This window comes from Salvia miltiorrhiza, chromosome 2 (genome assembly GCF_028751815.1).
Source record: "Salvia miltiorrhiza cultivar Shanhuang (shh) chromosome 2, IMPLAD_Smil_shh, whole genome shotgun sequence".
Taxonomy (NCBI): Eukaryota; Viridiplantae; Streptophyta; class Magnoliopsida; order Lamiales; family Lamiaceae; genus Salvia; species Salvia miltiorrhiza.
Genome location: NC_080388.1, coordinates 56,733,546 through 56,749,279, shown reverse-complemented (window position 1 = coordinate 56,749,279; position 15,734 = coordinate 56,733,546). Strand labels below are relative to the sequence as shown.

Here is a 15,734-nt window from a genome sequence, read left to right as displayed (position 1 = left end):
TCTGCAACCACGATTTTAAAATCAAGGAAATTGTAACTTTTAATGAACCATTCAATATGCAAAGGGAAAAACAGCTTTAATACTAGTAATACATAGTATTAAAAGAGAAAAGAGAATCGGTCTTACAAAAACGAGAGAAGTGGAAAACAAATAGTGGTGCTTGCCGTTGCAAAATTGATACTAAATGTTAGATAGTGATAATTTATTCAAAAATCAGAGTGGCGCAGCGGAAGCGTGGTGGGCCCATAACCCACAGGTCCGAGGATCGAAACCTCGCTCTGATAAATATATATTTTTTTTATTTCCCCTAATTTATTAATTTCTTGAATAATTATGTTCGTATCTTTTTAACGTTCCACCTTAACCGTTAAGTCACACAACCTCCACCATGTTATCGCCGGTCATTGCGTCCCTATTTCCCGCGGCCGCTCCGCCGCCTGCACACTCACAACCACCACCTCCTCAACTCTCACAACCCGAAATAAGCACTGTCTCACGCCGCGCCGCCGCTGTTTTGCTCTCCTCAGTCATCATTCCCATCCTCCGACCACCTCTCGCCTCCGCATTCTCAATTGGCATCTGTAACTCTCGTTTTCTCAATTTCATTGCACAATTTTCAAATCCTATATTACATACATATTCGTATAGTTCAATTGTATGTGAAGTTTTTGTTTTTGAACCGTGATTAGCAGGACCAAAGGAGTGGCTTAAGGAGCAGAAGAAGAAGTCCTCCAAATTTCTGTTAGCTCCGGTTGATGCTTCACGCAACATCCTTCAGTCAGCCTACCTTTTGCTCAGTACCTTTTTGTCCCTGATATCTTTTCTGCTAATGCTTATTTAGTTCATTATCATTTCTGTTTAATTTTGTGTGGACGTATTCTAATTCTCTAATAATACAAAACATGAATTTAATTAATTTATTAATTTAGTGAAAAGTGAAGCAGAGTTTGGTGAAAGTGAATTGGACGAAGTTCAGAATTTGTTGGTTTCTGCAGCTAGAGATTGTGTTCCTCAGGATAGAAATTCTTTCGTTGAGTTCCAAGCCAGTACTGGAGTAGAGGTATCAGATTGCACTAATGTTATTTACTTACATGAGCTAAAATTTCCTTGTCATTCGTGTCGCCTATTGGATTTCTTTCTGTGACAATCTTGAACACTTGTACGACTCATCATCACAACTTTAATGCCTATATGTTGTGCTTTTACTGTCTGGGAACGGATACTTACTGAATCCTCCTCAAATAGTCTATCCTTTTACAAGGTGCCAGGTTTCAATCAAATTTTGTTTTGCTTCAGCCTAGCTAAGTTAGAAGAACCAGAGGCTTTAGCTATTTCTATGTTATGTGAAAACCTGGACGTGCCGCCGTTAATTAAGTGTTTTGGAAACAATAGGATTAACGTAACATTTTAAATGTGAGCTTTCGAAATGCATTCAAACTAGTTACTGAAACTTCCAAACAAGTGGTGAATTGTCAGAGGTTAAGTTATTGTATTTCTTAATTTCTCAAGTAAGATTTACTCTGTGTTTCTGAAGCACTCTTCATATAGCACAAATTAGTGAAGACAAAATGGATCAATAGATGCAAATGGAGAAGCAAAAGTGATCTGTTAATTTACTTGCTCTTGAAGGGTTCGTAAATTTACTTCTGAAGTCTAAAATCTATCTTTTAGGTCTGCACATTTAAGTTGATTGTGAAAAATGCGTCGTCCTTGCTTGGCGACAGAGACCCTCTCAAGCTAGAAGCTGAATCCAAGCTCAATGATCTCATAAGGTATGTTTAGCCAATGGGTCTCGCTTAACGTTGATGCTATGAAGTATGTGAGCCCATTCATAGGAGACAGCAAACTGCATGTTGATTATCTAGGTTCAGCAGATTCATTCTAATGCATCTCTTGCTGATTGCAGATCATTTTCTTCTCTTAGTGACATGGCTAGGGAAGGAAGTGTTCAACTTACTTTGAACAGGTTCAATAACCCACTGATTCGATAATCTGTCATGCACCTCAACTAGCACTTTTATAATGCAACTGACCAATTTATTTCATATATTCATATTTGACTCTGGATATGGTTTGTTCGTCTTTCGTGCAGCAAACAAAGAGTTGTAGATGCACTTAAGGATACTATATCTTCACTAAACAGCTTTGAGCAGGGTATCATGGACTGTCTCCAAGTTTGATCATTCCACCTCTTGCTAAAATGTTATTGAAACGACTTCTTTTAAATGTAAACTAATACATTGCAAAACAGGTGTCTTATTTACAATTATTAACACCAAAATGTTACAATTGTGGTGTACTGTTTTAAAAATTAACAAAATGTGAATAGCTTGGGCATTATGGATGAGCAGAGACTAGTTATCAAGGTAAAATAACTATCAAGCAACAATAGTTTTAGTTGATTAACTTCAAAAAAGATAACTTCAAATAGAAGTTGATCGAAACATTTTGATCTCATAAAACCATTCTTGTCTTCTATAAACTACAAGCAGTATGTGATTGGATTTATTAAGGGTGTTATTGGCATATTTGGCTATCGTCTTAGAAATTTTTGTAGTGCTAGTTTATCTGACCTTATGAAAAGGATTTCTCCAGTTGAAAGTCATCTTCCACTTGCAGAGTCTGCAGTAATATTAGTCTAGTTCTTTGAACATCTAAGAGCTCTTAATTGCAGGACAGCTTCTATATATCATGGGTAATGTATGACATCTTCGGCCATAAAGCAAACTGACTCCTCTTTATTTGGTTAGAATTTTCTTTTATCAATGCATAAAGGAGTTATGTCGCCATTTAGTCGTTCACTCTCATTATACTGATGATCTCAATCACACACCATTAAGATGCTACAAATTGAAGCCAAGGATTCTCATCAAAAAGGAAATGAAAATAAAATAATAAGTAAAAAAGATGAAGAACAGCGCGAGGTTTTATCTGTACTAGGAACTGATATTTTTGGCTTGAAATATTCTACATAACTGCTGATATATTAAAACGCCATCACACACTAATGAACGTGAGGCTAAGAACCTTAGGGAACAAGGAGTTTCTTAAATGATGTGAATATTAGAAAGGTTGCACTTTCACTTTCCCCTTCAGCATTTCTTTTCTTCTCAAGTTAGATCTTCTGACAGAGTTGGAACTGCAATCTCATCACTAACTAAGCCTGTAAATAATACTAACAAGAAATAGTGCCTATTTGTATGCTATAAAGTGAAACTTGGATATATATAGCTTATTGCAACATGAATTCATGAACTAGTTTCATTGGGTGAACCAGAGGCTTGCAACAAATACAAGCGACCGCAGGGTGTGCCATCATCTGGGTGTGCTTGAACTGATCTGGGCAAGTTGCGTAGCTTGTTGAACAGATTAAGTGGATCTTGCAATAATCCAAAATGGGCATCTGGATCGCCAATCTGTGAAAGCGTAACATCAGCAAAGCCTAGAGATGGGAGTAGTTCATCTGGCCAGTCACAATAGAAATGGAAGGTGGAGCTGGATAATGTTGTTGCCTGTTTGTTCATGAAGTCTGCTAACAGCACAGTCTTGGTAAGATTGCATTTTTCTGCAATGATTTTAAGTACTTTCATGGCATTGGTGTGCGAGAGATAGTATAGGATTCCCTCCAAGATCCAGACTGTACTCTTGTTTGGCTCATATCCTGATGTTTGGAGCTTTTCAAGCCAGTCATCTTCCGTTAGGTCAGCTGCCACTCTAGTCAGTGACTTTGCTGTAAGGATTGGATGATGATGCTCGTCTCTTGAAGTTGCAGCTGCCTCCAGAATAGTGGCTTTTGCTTGCAACACCTCAGGAAAATCAACCTCAAAAACACTGCTCTGTTTCAAACAGCTTAGGCGATGTGATCTTGCATCCATTCCTGCAGGTAGAAAGACAGATACTTTATTCAAACTTGAGAGGTGGTTTGATATCTCACTTCTTGTTGGAATAAGTTTGAAATAAATCAAAAGGGTGTTGGTGCCATGTTTAGAGGGAGATGGTTGTATTAGTTATTCTCGGATATTTTGAGTTTTTGTTGCAGTTCCCTCTTATAGTAAGCACATATCTCTGAGTTGGCTTGGTCTAAAATGCATGTAGCACAATGCTGGATATAATTAATTGAGCTTCTTTGCCTGTATGGTTTAACAAATATTACAAAGTTCTGAAACTACAGTACTGTACGTAGAGGAGATTAAAAAGAACAGAAAATCACCTAAAAAGAGATATGACCCATCTAGGAGCTTCCTTATTATAATATCAGTAAATTTAAGTTTTATAATTGTCAAGTCTTTTGGTTCATGAAGTTTGTCATCATCTTAACCATAAACTTCTTTCCAAATTAAACCGAAAAAATATGTTTGAGGATAAAAGTAAGTTCTGGTATTCAATTTGAGATGGTGAGGTCTTGTTGTCTTTAGTTCATGAATCATATGGCACTAGTTAATGTTTACAATTTTTGAAGTTAGATTTATTTAAAACATGTAGTTGTGAGGCTTTAACATATTGTAACAACTCTATTAATTGATCACAGCAGCAACCTTTTAGTAACTGGACAATTGTCCAAGGAAATGAAGAAATTGACTCTATGTTGTCAGTTATGACAGTTTGACTTAGTTGTGTGTTTGGTTATCACAGATTCATCCTATACTAAGCTTCGTAAAAATAGAATGCTACCCTGCAGTGCTTCTAAGGTAAGTACAGAATGAATGGTATATTTCTCTGGCACAGTATGATATATAATATTGTAGAGATGCAGGATCCTCTCAAATTGGTGACATTTGCACAATTTGTTTGTCGTGAATCTTGATATGAAATGCAGCAATCTATGTGCTGTAATTGTTTTAGTCCAGTTCTTGTGTTTCCTGACTCGATTAAGAACTCCATATATATGTTAATATGAAGCATCTAAGAAAGAATTTATGTTTCTTCAAGTTTTTTAGTTTTATGGAAGCCTGTTGCACATTCCCATTAATTTAGTGTTGTAGGCTAAATTTGGAGTTGATCTACTTGTGATTATCACAGAAGGGATTATACTATTTGAATGAAAACAATAAAAAGAAAAAATGGTTGAGCATTGTTACTTACCTGCACCTAGCAGGACAACTTGTGCTCCTCCCCCATCATGTGAACTCAGAGCTGCTTCAAGCTTTGAATCGAACCAAAGTGTCCGAACAGCAAGAATGACCCCAGAAATCTCCCTGGCATTTCGAAGCCGGTCCTTCTTGATCTTCTCGTATATGGTTTTCAGGAATGTCTCGCCTGCAAATAGCTCAGCTAGCGGGTCATGGATCACCTGCTTCCACAATGCTCGTCCGGCTGCTGTCTGGCACGCTGATCGCCTCAGGAAATCCCAGTCGTTCGTGATGGTCGCATGAAGACTTATCAGAGTGTCGCTGCTCAGCAGTTCGGGCACCCTAAACTCCGGCCAAGGTTCGTCCTCTGGAAACACACTTACATTGTTATCATTCTCATTCGACATGTTATGCTGCATAGTACCATATGTGGTACGGTAGTTGGATGAAGCGAAGTTCTGAGGAGATAGTCGACTCAAGATATAGTCGTGATTGTCGATGGGGATAAGGAAAGAGAGCCACACACAGAATTAACACTTATGAAAGGTGCTCAGGTATCCAACCTCACCTCATTTTATTTGTAGGGAAAGAGAAGGTAATGAAGAGTCCACGATTACCACCAATTCATATCCTCTTCTTTTATGAGGAACCCATTTTTTTTTTCCCTCTCTTACTTGTCCTTTTGCTTTCACCTAGTTGCGAATAAAGTGGCTGAAAACGGCTCCCACCTCTAAAATGTGGTTCCCACACTTCCATATTTGCTCAAGATAACGTTTTCTTATGTACAACACCTAGTACTTTGCTGTCTATTTATTTCTTCACATGATTCTGTTGCGCATTTTTTTTTATATATTTCAACACAGTTGAAGGCTGTTGGTTGAAGTTCATTACACTAATCATATGCTTCTATGTTTAATAATGTAAAATTGTAACATAGAAGGCAAATTTTGCAAATCTAATAGTAGTAATGTGCAAAATGAGTTATTTAATCGAGATTTTATTTTAAGATGCTCGTCTGAAGTCACATCCATGTGGGCTGTTAAATAGGGATCGGGCAGCTGTTGAGACCCTAACAAATTATGGATATTCCCTTTGGGAAAAAAATATCTTAAGTTTGAGTCTCATCAACGGTTGATAAATTGTCTCATTGTACTGAATTTTTTTTATATCACGTGCTTGGTTTTTGGGGCTATTATGCTTGGTTTATAAATTGGTTTACCTAAAACATACTACTCCCTCCGTCCCGCAAATTTTGAGTCAATTCTTTTCGGCACGAGAATTAAGTCATAGCCTCCATTTCACTCTTTGTAGCTCCTTTTAAAAATAATAATAATAATTAATTAAAAATTACCATTTTATCCTATATTTTATAGCCCCAAATTAATTATAGCCCCTCCTCAAAAGAAAAAATTAATTAATTATAGCCCGATTCTCAGAGAGATCAAAGCAATCAAATGTTAGGCATAAAAAAATAAACATGATTGAAACAGAAATAAATCTGTAAAAGATCAAAGCAACAACTGTACAAACTACAAAAAGACGTAATGATTGTTGATATGTTTGTTGTAGCATATTTGCGCTCTCTAACTCTCTATGAAAAGCTCATCAAATTAATTGTAGCCCATCATTCTTGATACTGTTCTTCATCTCAATTATAAAGCCAAGAATAATTCAATCCTTTATAATGGTTACATAAGTGGGAGCTTAAGAACACGGTTCGTGCCAATGATTTTGGCTATTTTGATCCTTTATATTAAGTTTTTCAATACTTCTAAACAACAATCACTCGACAGTTTTGGAAGTTTCATTGTATCTCTTGCAATATAGGTTTGTCTACAGATTGTATCAAATTAATTTTGCAGTTTGCAGATCAAATGCGCTTGTCTAAGCTTCTGTCTCCAACCGACGAGCAACACGCCATCATCATGCGCCTCTCTGATTCAACTAATAAACCCAAAGATTGGGTCTTGATTCAAAGAATTTGTGAATGTGGTGATTGATTCTGCAAACAATGAGATGTGTGCCACTGAATTTGTTGTGGATATTTTCTTAAATGCATTGAAGCAGATGCCCTTTTCTTTCCTATCAATTACACGCTCTGTTGCTTTGGGACTATGTGGGGGTTATGGGTTATGGGTTATGGGGTTGAATAGTAAATTTAAAATTATTTATTATTTTTATTTTAAATGGGGGCTATAATTAGTAAAATGGGGGTTATGAATAGAATTACCCGAATTAAGAAAATAATGTATAGTGTGTTAAGTGTGGTAGGTGAAAAAGTGAATAAAGAGGGATTTTTTTGCCATATAAAAAAATGACTTAAGATTCGTGGCCGAAAAAGAAAAGTGACTCAAGATTCGTGGAACGGAGGGAATATATACTACCGAACAGCGGCTCCTAAAACATACTACTATATACTATCGAATAGTGGCTGTGGTTGTCTAAAAAAAATATTTGAAAGAAAAGAAACAATTATTTCTTATTAAAGAAACCAGAATATGCATGGCTCGCTGTCGTTTAAATCATGATATTTGAACTAAATTATAAAGTCGACACATTTTTCAAATTGTTGCAAAAAAAAAAAAAAAATACACATAACTTTGAATTCATTGCAAATTTCTAAAAACTCATAATTGTAAATTTTAAAATTTTTATTTTTATTTTCAAATGTAGGAAAAATTCAATTCAGTATTCGCTAATACTCTCTCGTCTCATTTAATATGACCCATTTGTCATTTTGGATTGTCCCATTACAAATGGCCATTTCCAAAAAGTTATGGGCTCCACCACTTTCTATCACTTTGATCATTTAATCACTCTCCTTCTTTAATAACCATGCCAAAAGTAAGGAGCCCTGTTTAGTAGGACGGAGGGAGTAGAACTTTTGTAACTGAATGAAAAGTTATACTTCCTCCGTCCACGAAAAATAGTCCATTTTTGTCATTTTAGGATGCCCACAAAAATTAGTCCATTTTCACTTTTGAAAACTTTCTATCACATGGTAGGCTCATTTCTCCACTCACAATACAATTAATTATTATTATTATCATTATCTTTTAAGTGGGACCTCTTCTAGGACTATTTTTGGTGGACGGAGGGAGTAGGAAATATGGAGAATCAAATAAGATTGAATTTGTTTTTTATTATTTTAAATTTATAAATGTTAAATTTTAATTTTAACATTATTATATTTATTTATTAATTGTAAAGTGTTTCATATATATTGTGTGACGCATCGTGATCATTCCTGTGCGATTTTTTTTATAAAAATAAATGATAAATTGTATAAAAATAAATAATACTATATTATAAATGATATTTTTAATGCATGCAAATGAAATTTTTAGTAACAAAAACTAGTACTACTTTTCTTAAATGTAAATGATTGTGTGCAAATAATAGTTTGTACAAACAATAATTATATATTTATAATGATAATTTTAATGCATGTGAAGACACTTTGAATAACAAAAAATGATTTTTGTCTCAATGAGCGAGGCAGAAAGGGCGAAAAAGGGAGGGGAGAGGAAAGGTCAAAGCTCAATGCAGTCGCCGGTTTGACACAACTGCATAATTCTTCATGATAGAAAAGTTTGCCAAGATTAAACATAAGGCTCCAAAAAAAGTATATATGCAATGCATGTATATTTCTAAATTTTCACGTTTCATCATTCCCTTCGCTCGCGAAAAATTTGTCACGTTTCCTTTTCGGTTCGTCCATGAAAATATTGTCACTTCTATTTGTAGTAGTAGGGTACACACAACTCGACCCACATTTAAAGTGAGATCATTACTCCACTCAAAACTTCATTCATATTTTATTAAAATTCGAGTAATAAATTTGAATTTTTTTTATATTATAAAATATTAAATTTATAACACATATATTCCCTGTGCGTCGCACTAGAGGAGTACTAGTATTAATCAAAATAAAATAAAAATGCTGAGATTAGTTCCCATTTCTCGTAATAACTTTGATTTTTACTAAAATTCCATCCTATATAATTATTAACATCAAATTAAAAAAAGAATTGGAAATTTACATATTACTATCAGGGTTTACTAGTTTAGAAATATATTATGATGTATTGAAGTGTATAGATATTACATTGTATTTGGGGGGGGGGGGGGGGGAACAGTTTCAACCAAAATTGCCGAGAAGAAGGGGCTTTGCGTTTCTTCGCCATTGGAGCAATTGCTGGGGCTGTTAATCCATATTCGTGTTATTCTCCATGCTTGATGTTCTTAAATTTTGATATGGGGCTATATGAATTCAATTGATAACTAACAACTCAAAATTGAGCCCATACAAATCCATGGCTTCAACATTAATTCAAAATAACAACCAAAGCATTCAAAAGGAGAATAATGCAGAAATCAAGAAAAGCTCGAGCAAAGGAAGTCCTTGATCTCTTGGATTTGATTTGGGGCTATGTAAATGAGTTATTTACAAGTATTTGAGTTGGGGCTATATGAATATTGAGGTTATACATAATGTTCTTTGAATTATTTTTGATAAATTTATTATAAATTTTAAATAAGGGCTATAAGAATACAATAGTACAATCATAATTAATTTTTAAAATAAAGGGCTATAGCGAAAAAATTGGAGACTATGTTTAAAATTAAGCTTAAAAATCAACTATACATAACCACGTTATTTAAAATGACAAACGTATAACTCGAAGACGACTGCTTATCTCCCAAGCCCAAATCCAATTAACCATTCCCCACCCTCTGATTATTATTAAGCTAAGACTTGAGATGCTTTGTCTAGTGGTTAGTGTTGAGAGAGAGAGAGAGAGAGAGAGAGAGAGAGAGAGAGAGAGAGAGAGACGCAACGTCATTCTGTTTAGGTGTTTTTTCTTTGTCGGAGGTGGAAAACGGCACGATGTCGTGGTCGTTGCTCAAATTCGAGCCCCACAACAAAAAATGTTGCCAACTTCAAAGTATATAAAACAAGATTTCGATCATTTACTCCGAACAATACTTCTCAAGTTAAACCAATTATAAATGTTGCCACTAGAAATTGAAGTTCCATAACACCATAGGAGATTTAACTTTGGAGAAGCATAAAATCCATACAGCTAGTATCTTTTTACACAAATCAGACCACTTCACCACAGGGCTGAGGGATAAAGGGCTTGGGCTTCATCTACACAAAAACTAGTCAGCTATATTGGTGTTTCTCATCACTCAATTCAAATATTCAGTTACTTACTGAGTAGATTCAGATGAAGGACTCGTATCTCAAAACGGAAAACTGGCTACCTCTTCATCCTCATCTTCATCCTCGTCCTCATCTATGGGATCTTCGTCACTGAACCTATCATCGTCCTCTATCTCTTCATCTTCTTCATCTTCATCAAGTTTATCCTTCAAACCTGTGCTCAATACCACAGTTTCCCCCCGGGACTTCTCCATATCTTTCCTGAGATTCTCCATGTTCTCTTTTCTGCGTTCTTCTTCCAATCGTTCCTTCTCTGCTCGTCTCTTGTCAAGATCAGACCTGCAAAAAGTGATTGGGATGAAGCGAAGTTGGTGTACTGCAGAACCATTACTATAATATCTGAACTAGTTTGGGTTGGCAGATTAAGTACTTGTAAGTTTCCATATACTCTTCTGCACTGGCTTCAATAGCCTTAAAGAAGGCATCCATCCCTGAACCAGTGACTGCAGACACTCCGACTGATCTCAGATGACTATAGAATTCCTCCAATGATAGGGAGAGACTACGGGTCAGGGTAGATGTATAAGAATGATCGGAATCTAGTGCCGCATGAAATACCTCAAAATCTTTCATCCACTGCACCAACAATAGATAAAGTAAGCCAGTGTACAAGCTCAAACTGAATAATTACAAAATATTAAAGCAAGTTGTTGAGTGATGACATATAATAGAATACTTCAGTGTTTGGGAAAGGAAAACATGAAGGTAGAAACAATAGAGTAGCCATAAGCAATTTTAAACTGCATTTTTAAACTGCAATTTTTTTATCCCTGATATAAGCTAAGAGGAAGGCAAAGGCAAGTACATGAAAGGGAAAATATCAGAGCACATAACACAAAAAATATACCTCCAATGCAAACTCATGCTGTGCCACATCTGTCTTGTTGAACACCAAAACCAGTGGCAACCGTGTCTTGTAGAGAATGCTACATGCATACAGCATATTACTCATGAAGGTAGCTGGGCTAGCTGAACGCGGCGTATCAACAACATAAGCTATTACTGTGGGAAATGTTGATGCAAAAGCTTCTGTTATAATAGCTCCAGATGCAGACCAAGTGAAAATCTCAATTTGGCCAGGAGTGTCCACCAGCACATAGTCAAGCTGATCTGCTCGTCTCTCAATCATTGATATAACCTACAATTCCAAAGACAAACAATTAAAGCAACACCCTCCCCCCTCCTAATTGAAGATTTGATAACCAAAATTGCACAAGGTGCATAGCAAACGGCATTGCTAAAAACTGAATCAACAACAGCGATGATGATACACAAATCGTATAAATGACTATTCGTGAGTAACGAAATCATTGATAAACAGCATAACACCCTCCCCCCTCAAAAGAGAAAGCCCCAAGATGGGATTGTTTATTTTCTTAATAAAAATTGATTAGACCTCTGTAAACTTGCACAATATAGAGACCTGACCAAAGCAATCACTTTTTTTCACATGACTTTACCAAAATGATTGCTTAGTTAATCTAAAACCAGAAGCACAGTGGAAGATGCAGCAATCACTTCACCAAGGGTACACATTGGTGACCTTAGGGACTAGTTACCTGTATGACAAGGTAATATACATAAAGTAAGCTTACCAATGCAATAATTTACATAAACAACACATACAGATACAAGTTTCTGATCAGATCTAAAGCCGGTGGTTGAATTGATGCAAGATCTAGCAAGCAGGAGAAAGTGCGATATATTCTAATTGAACAAATATTGCTTTTTTTAATCACAAATTGAGAAGGTGCTAAATACACAAGTTTGAGACTACAGAATAGCTGCTCGCTAGACCAGATGGTGAATGGTCTCAAAAAACCCCAGCGCAAAGAAAACAAACTGTATTTTCAATTCAAGAACGCCCCCTAAGGTTTACTAATTATCATAAGATGCATATACTTGGATATATAGAAGGCCCAAGTTACAACTTCAAAGGAACTTCGTGAAATATTTACCTCATCAAACTTCGTAGCGAATAGATTAAGTGAAGTCAAAATTCCTCCATTTGGCCCAAGATTGAACTGCTTCATGACCTCCTTGTATCGAACAGTATCTCTGATGTCAATGTTTGCACCAAAAGGAAGTGTCAGAATAGCAGGATCAAGATTCATAACATAACCTCGAATATTTGATGTCATAGTGTGGCTGACTAGCCGGTGAAGAAATGTAGTCTTTCCACATCCTGGAAAATTTGATGATGAATATTCAGAGTATAGTCGTGGAAGTGAAATGAATAAATAGATAGGTAAAATCTGCGGATTTATTTTTTAAGTTTTATGTAGAAACCAACTAATACCTGCCATTCCCACAACTATAATGATAACTGGTTTCTTCTTGAAGCTAGAGGAGGATTCTCCAATATTCAATTGCTCCATTGTTTTGGATATGTTGTCAGCATCTTTACTCTTTTAAACAACCAATTGATCACGCGTCATTTAACGAGTAAAGAATTAAGGTATAGGAAATCAAATGAAGGATTCACAAATCAGATATTTACTTGTGTATCCACTGTTGCAGCAGTTTCAGGTGCTTTTGAGTCGATGTCCATATCTCGTGACTTTATAAGACTCAACCTTAAAGAAACAATGTTCAAGTAAGAGACGTAAAGCACAACCTATACAGAATAAGTCACATAATGCAAGATAACAGTATCTTCAGACTCCCAGACCTATAAGCATGCCATTGCTCTCACCATAAGACATAAAAAATTATGATGAGCCTAAAACCATTCAAGGCGTTCTTTCATCCAATGCCTAACCATGATCACTATTGTGCTAGCCACTGTACTGAAGAATAACCATGCAAGAAATAGATGTTAATAACGTGGGAGCTGTCTACATAACTAACTGAACTATCTATGAATTGGATCAAACATGCGTCACCATAAATTTACAAATAGAAGGGAACTTGAACCCAAAATGCATTTACAAGGTCCAGGAAAAGAACACTTTTTCAATCCCATTTCTAATTTCCTCTTATCCATACATGCTATCAGCCTCTCATAATTAAGTTTCATATCATTGCTGAGATTCAAATTAATTCCACTGGAGCTTGTTCTAACATCAGACCTCAAAGACAGAACCCAGTAAACTAGTTTGTACGTGTTTACTTTATCTAGTCAATTTTCTTAAGTGATAAGCTAACAATAATTTTCAGTTCGCTAACAGATTACTTAAATTTATGTTGTGAATAAGGGATAGGACAGTTTCCCCTCCAAAGGCACAGATAAATTCAGGGCAAAGGTACAAGGATATGCATAAGAATGACACTCAGAGAGCCAAATAAATGACGAAAGTCACAAGTGTCAATCATGAGAATTCATTTGCCAGATTGTAAGAGTTATGAGGTAAATACTAAATAGAAACATAAATCATGAAAAGATGGTGGCAATGAGTGGCACCTTAAAAATGGGTAGCAGTAAGGATTTCCAAATTCTGATGATGATCTAAAATTATCCAAATTGAAAGTGATTCCTGAGATAGAAAGACATGGTGTCCCCTAGCATTAAATGACCAGTTTTCTAGGGTATTTTTGTTAATTCGAAGACCAACCTTAGCCAAGGAGCGGCGGTGGCGAACGAGCAGCTGGAGGTGCTGCAGGCGAACCGAGAAGCGACGGAGGGGCTCGGAGGAGCAAAGAGGATGACGAGAAGCGGCAGCGACGAGGCGTGACGGCAGCGGCGGGGTGTGGCTGCAGCAGCCGGAATCGCGTACGGGGAAGAAGGGTTCTTTCAATTCTGGGGTTTTGGGGTTTTGGATAGTTGCCTTTTATTTGTGTATTTATTTACTCTTTTTGAGATCAAATGGGTATTCAACTTCATGCCCCAATTTGTGTTTCTCTAGTCCTTATAAAATGGACAAAATACAAGTAAAACCATAATGCTCGTGGTGCATTTTATATTTTGAATTTTGGTCTTCTTCCACTTCTTTTCACTTGCGTTTTATTGTTTTCTAGTTTCTTTATTTATTCATTTTTATTTTTCTTTGTTTATTTTAATTTTAATTTAGTACTCCCTCCGTCTCACGAATCTTGACACGTTTTCCTTTTTGGGTCGTCCCACGAATCTTGACACGTTTCCTTTTTGGGCAATAATTATTACCTTTTCTCTCTCCTACTTTATCACCTTTATTATATTCTCTCTCCTATTTTATCACTTTTATTACCTTCTCTCTCCTACTTTATCAATTTTATACTTTATTAATTACACACTTAAAACACTAATCTACAACTCCTTAATTCTCGTGCCGAACCCAAACGTGTCAAGACTCGCCGGACGGAGGGAGTACTTATTATTATCGAAGAACCGGCGTATTTGTTAAAAAAACGTATTTATTGAAAATCTCGCACTACAGAATTCGATCCTCAAACGTTTAATAAAATTATTGTTATATTCATAAACAAATATTGACATGTGCAATGTTTTTAAATTTTACAAAAAAAATAATTTCTCCATTGAAACTAATCATATATCTAAATCTCACAAAAAAAATAATTTCTCCGTATAAACTAGCCCTATATGATTCCTATAAAAATTAATTACTCTGCGAGTAACAATTCCCTAAAAGCATATTCGTTAGCTTTTTTATAATAAATCGCATTCTTTCATTTTTTTTTAAGCAAAATAAATCGCATTCTTGTAAATATGATAATCACTGTATTTATTCTATTTCCATTAGTTCTGACGAGATACAATTTCTGTGTTTCTGAATTCAATTTTTTCTTTGAAGAAACTAGCTAGAAATACAAAAATACGAAATATATATAGTTCAGCAGAGCGAGAAAGAAAGAAAAAAAAAAGTTGAAAAATTGCCTCACAGAGAAAGAAGAAATTTAAAATAACCCGGAATAAATAAATGAAATAATAAAGTGACAAAGCTTAAAAAAAAAAAAAAAAAAAAAACGCGAAACAAATAAATGAACTAATAAAGTGACAAAACTAAATAAAAAAATCGAAGCATACGAGTCATTCTGAAAATTGATGTTTCTCTCCCCTATATAAATCTTGCATGCGCTTTTCTCTCAACAGTTCCATACATCATTTCTCTCTACAGCTCCATATATCATTTCTCTCAACTGCTATGGTTTGGTGAAGGGCTTTTCCAAATCAAAACGGTTAGTCTTCTTCTTCTCCTCCTATTTTCTTCTCTGGTAACTATGTACAAATTTTCTCGAATCTTGATTGAAGTAGGTTTTACTTGATCGTAGTCGCAGATATTGAGATATAAACACACATTTTGTCGATCGTTTCTTGTTATGCATGAGAAAATCGATATATATGATCCCAAAATGTGTTTGTTTAGTTGCCACAATCTGAATTGAAATGATGGAAGTTTGAAGAATATTCTTTTTGTGTTTTGAATTGAATCATCGTAATTCAGCAGTTGCAACTAACCCTTTTCTTGATTTTGTTGATCGCAGCAACTCAATCTTGA

General features: G+C 35.5%; 3 protein-coding genes across 6 annotated transcripts; 1 reads left to right on the top strand and 2 right to left on the bottom strand.

Annotated features, from left to right (window-relative positions):
• Nucleotides 1–317: 317 nt before the first annotated feature.
• LOC131010524 (uncharacterized) lies at nucleotides 318–2,289 on the top strand. 3 transcript variants are annotated; one of them, XM_057938086.1, is made up of 6 exons: nucleotides 318–581; nucleotides 690–797; nucleotides 996–1,060; nucleotides 1,672–1,772; nucleotides 1,907–1,966; nucleotides 2,093–2,289. In XM_057938086.1, the coding sequence occupies exons 1-6, from the start codon at nucleotides 389–391 to the stop codon at nucleotides 2,178–2,180; spliced, it is 615 nt and encodes a 204-aa protein (XP_057794069.1). In that variant the 5' UTR covers nucleotides 318–388; the 3' UTR covers nucleotides 2,181–2,289. The 3 variants fall into 3 exon arrangements, with proteins under 3 accessions (XP_057794069.1, XP_057794067.1, XP_057794068.1); XM_057938084.1 differs by having other exon boundaries at nucleotides 930–1,060; XM_057938085.1 differs by having other exon boundaries at nucleotides 347–581; nucleotides 945–1,060.
• Nucleotides 2,290–2,925: 636 nt separating this feature from the next.
• Nucleotides 2,926–5,819, bottom strand: LOC131010523 (uncharacterized). Its single transcript, XM_057938083.1, has 2 exons — nucleotides 5,083–5,819; nucleotides 2,926–3,877 (listed from the first exon to the last, which is right to left on the bottom strand). Exons 1-2 carry the CDS (start codon nucleotides 5,486–5,488, stop codon nucleotides 3,249–3,251), a joined length of 1,035 nt encoding a protein of 344 aa, XP_057794066.1. The 5' UTR covers nucleotides 5,489–5,819; the 3' UTR covers nucleotides 2,926–3,248.
• Nucleotides 5,820–10,067: 4,248 nt separating this feature from the next.
• Nucleotides 10,068–14,113, bottom strand: LOC131010522 (GPN-loop GTPase QQT2-like). Of its 2 annotated transcripts, XM_057938082.1 has the most exons (8): nucleotides 13,854–14,113; nucleotides 13,703–13,775; nucleotides 12,800–12,875; nucleotides 12,599–12,707; nucleotides 12,258–12,484; nucleotides 11,147–11,437; nucleotides 10,670–10,875; nucleotides 10,068–10,578 (listed from the first exon to the last, which is right to left on the bottom strand). In XM_057938082.1, the coding sequence occupies exons 3-8, from the start codon at nucleotides 12,848–12,850 to the stop codon at nucleotides 10,320–10,322; spliced, it is 1,143 nt and encodes a 380-aa protein (XP_057794065.1). In that variant the 5' UTR covers nucleotides 12,851–12,875; nucleotides 13,703–13,775; nucleotides 13,854–14,113; the 3' UTR covers nucleotides 10,068–10,319. The 2 variants fall into 2 exon arrangements, with proteins under 2 accessions (XP_057794065.1, XP_057794064.1); XM_057938081.1 differs by lacking the exon at nucleotides 13,703–13,775.
• Nucleotides 14,114–15,734: the final 1,621 nt, after the last annotated feature.

What these genes read in the sequence shown, in the direction of transcription:
- LOC131010524 (XM_057938084.1), top strand. Translation starts at nt 389, where the DNA reads ATGTTATCGCCGGTCATTGCGTCCCTATTTCCCGCGGCCGCTCCGCCG. An exon ending in CGCATTCTCAATTGGCATCT is followed by an intron (nt 582 to 689) that starts GTAACTCTCGTT and finishes AACCGTGATTAG; the next exon opens with CAGGACCAAAGGAGTGGCTT. An exon ending in AAGCCAGTACTGGAGTAGAG is followed by an intron (nt 1,061 to 1,671) that starts GTATCAGATTGC and finishes TCTATCTTTTAG; the next exon opens with GTCTGCACATTTAAGTTGAT.
- LOC131010522 (XM_057938082.1), bottom strand. Translation starts at nt 12,850, where the DNA reads ATGGACATCGACTCAAAAGCACCTGAAACTGCTGCAACAGTGGATACA. An exon ending in CTGCAACAGTGGATACACAA is followed by an intron (nt 12,708 to 12,799) that starts GTAAATATCTGA and finishes GTTGTTTAAAAG; the next exon opens with AGTAAAGATGCTGACAACAT. An exon ending in TATAGTTGTGGGAATGGCAG is followed by an intron (nt 12,485 to 12,598) that starts GTATTAGTTGGT and finishes CAAATTTTCCAG; the next exon opens with GATGTGGAAAGACTACATTT.
- LOC131010523 (XM_057938083.1), bottom strand. Translation starts at nt 5,488, where the DNA reads ATGCAGCATAACATGTCGAATGAGAATGATAACAATGTAAGTGTGTTT. An exon ending in AGTTGTCCTGCTAGGTGCAG is followed by an intron (nt 3,878 to 5,082) that starts GTAAGTAACAAT and finishes TTCTACCTGCAG; the next exon opens with GAATGGATGCAAGATCACAT.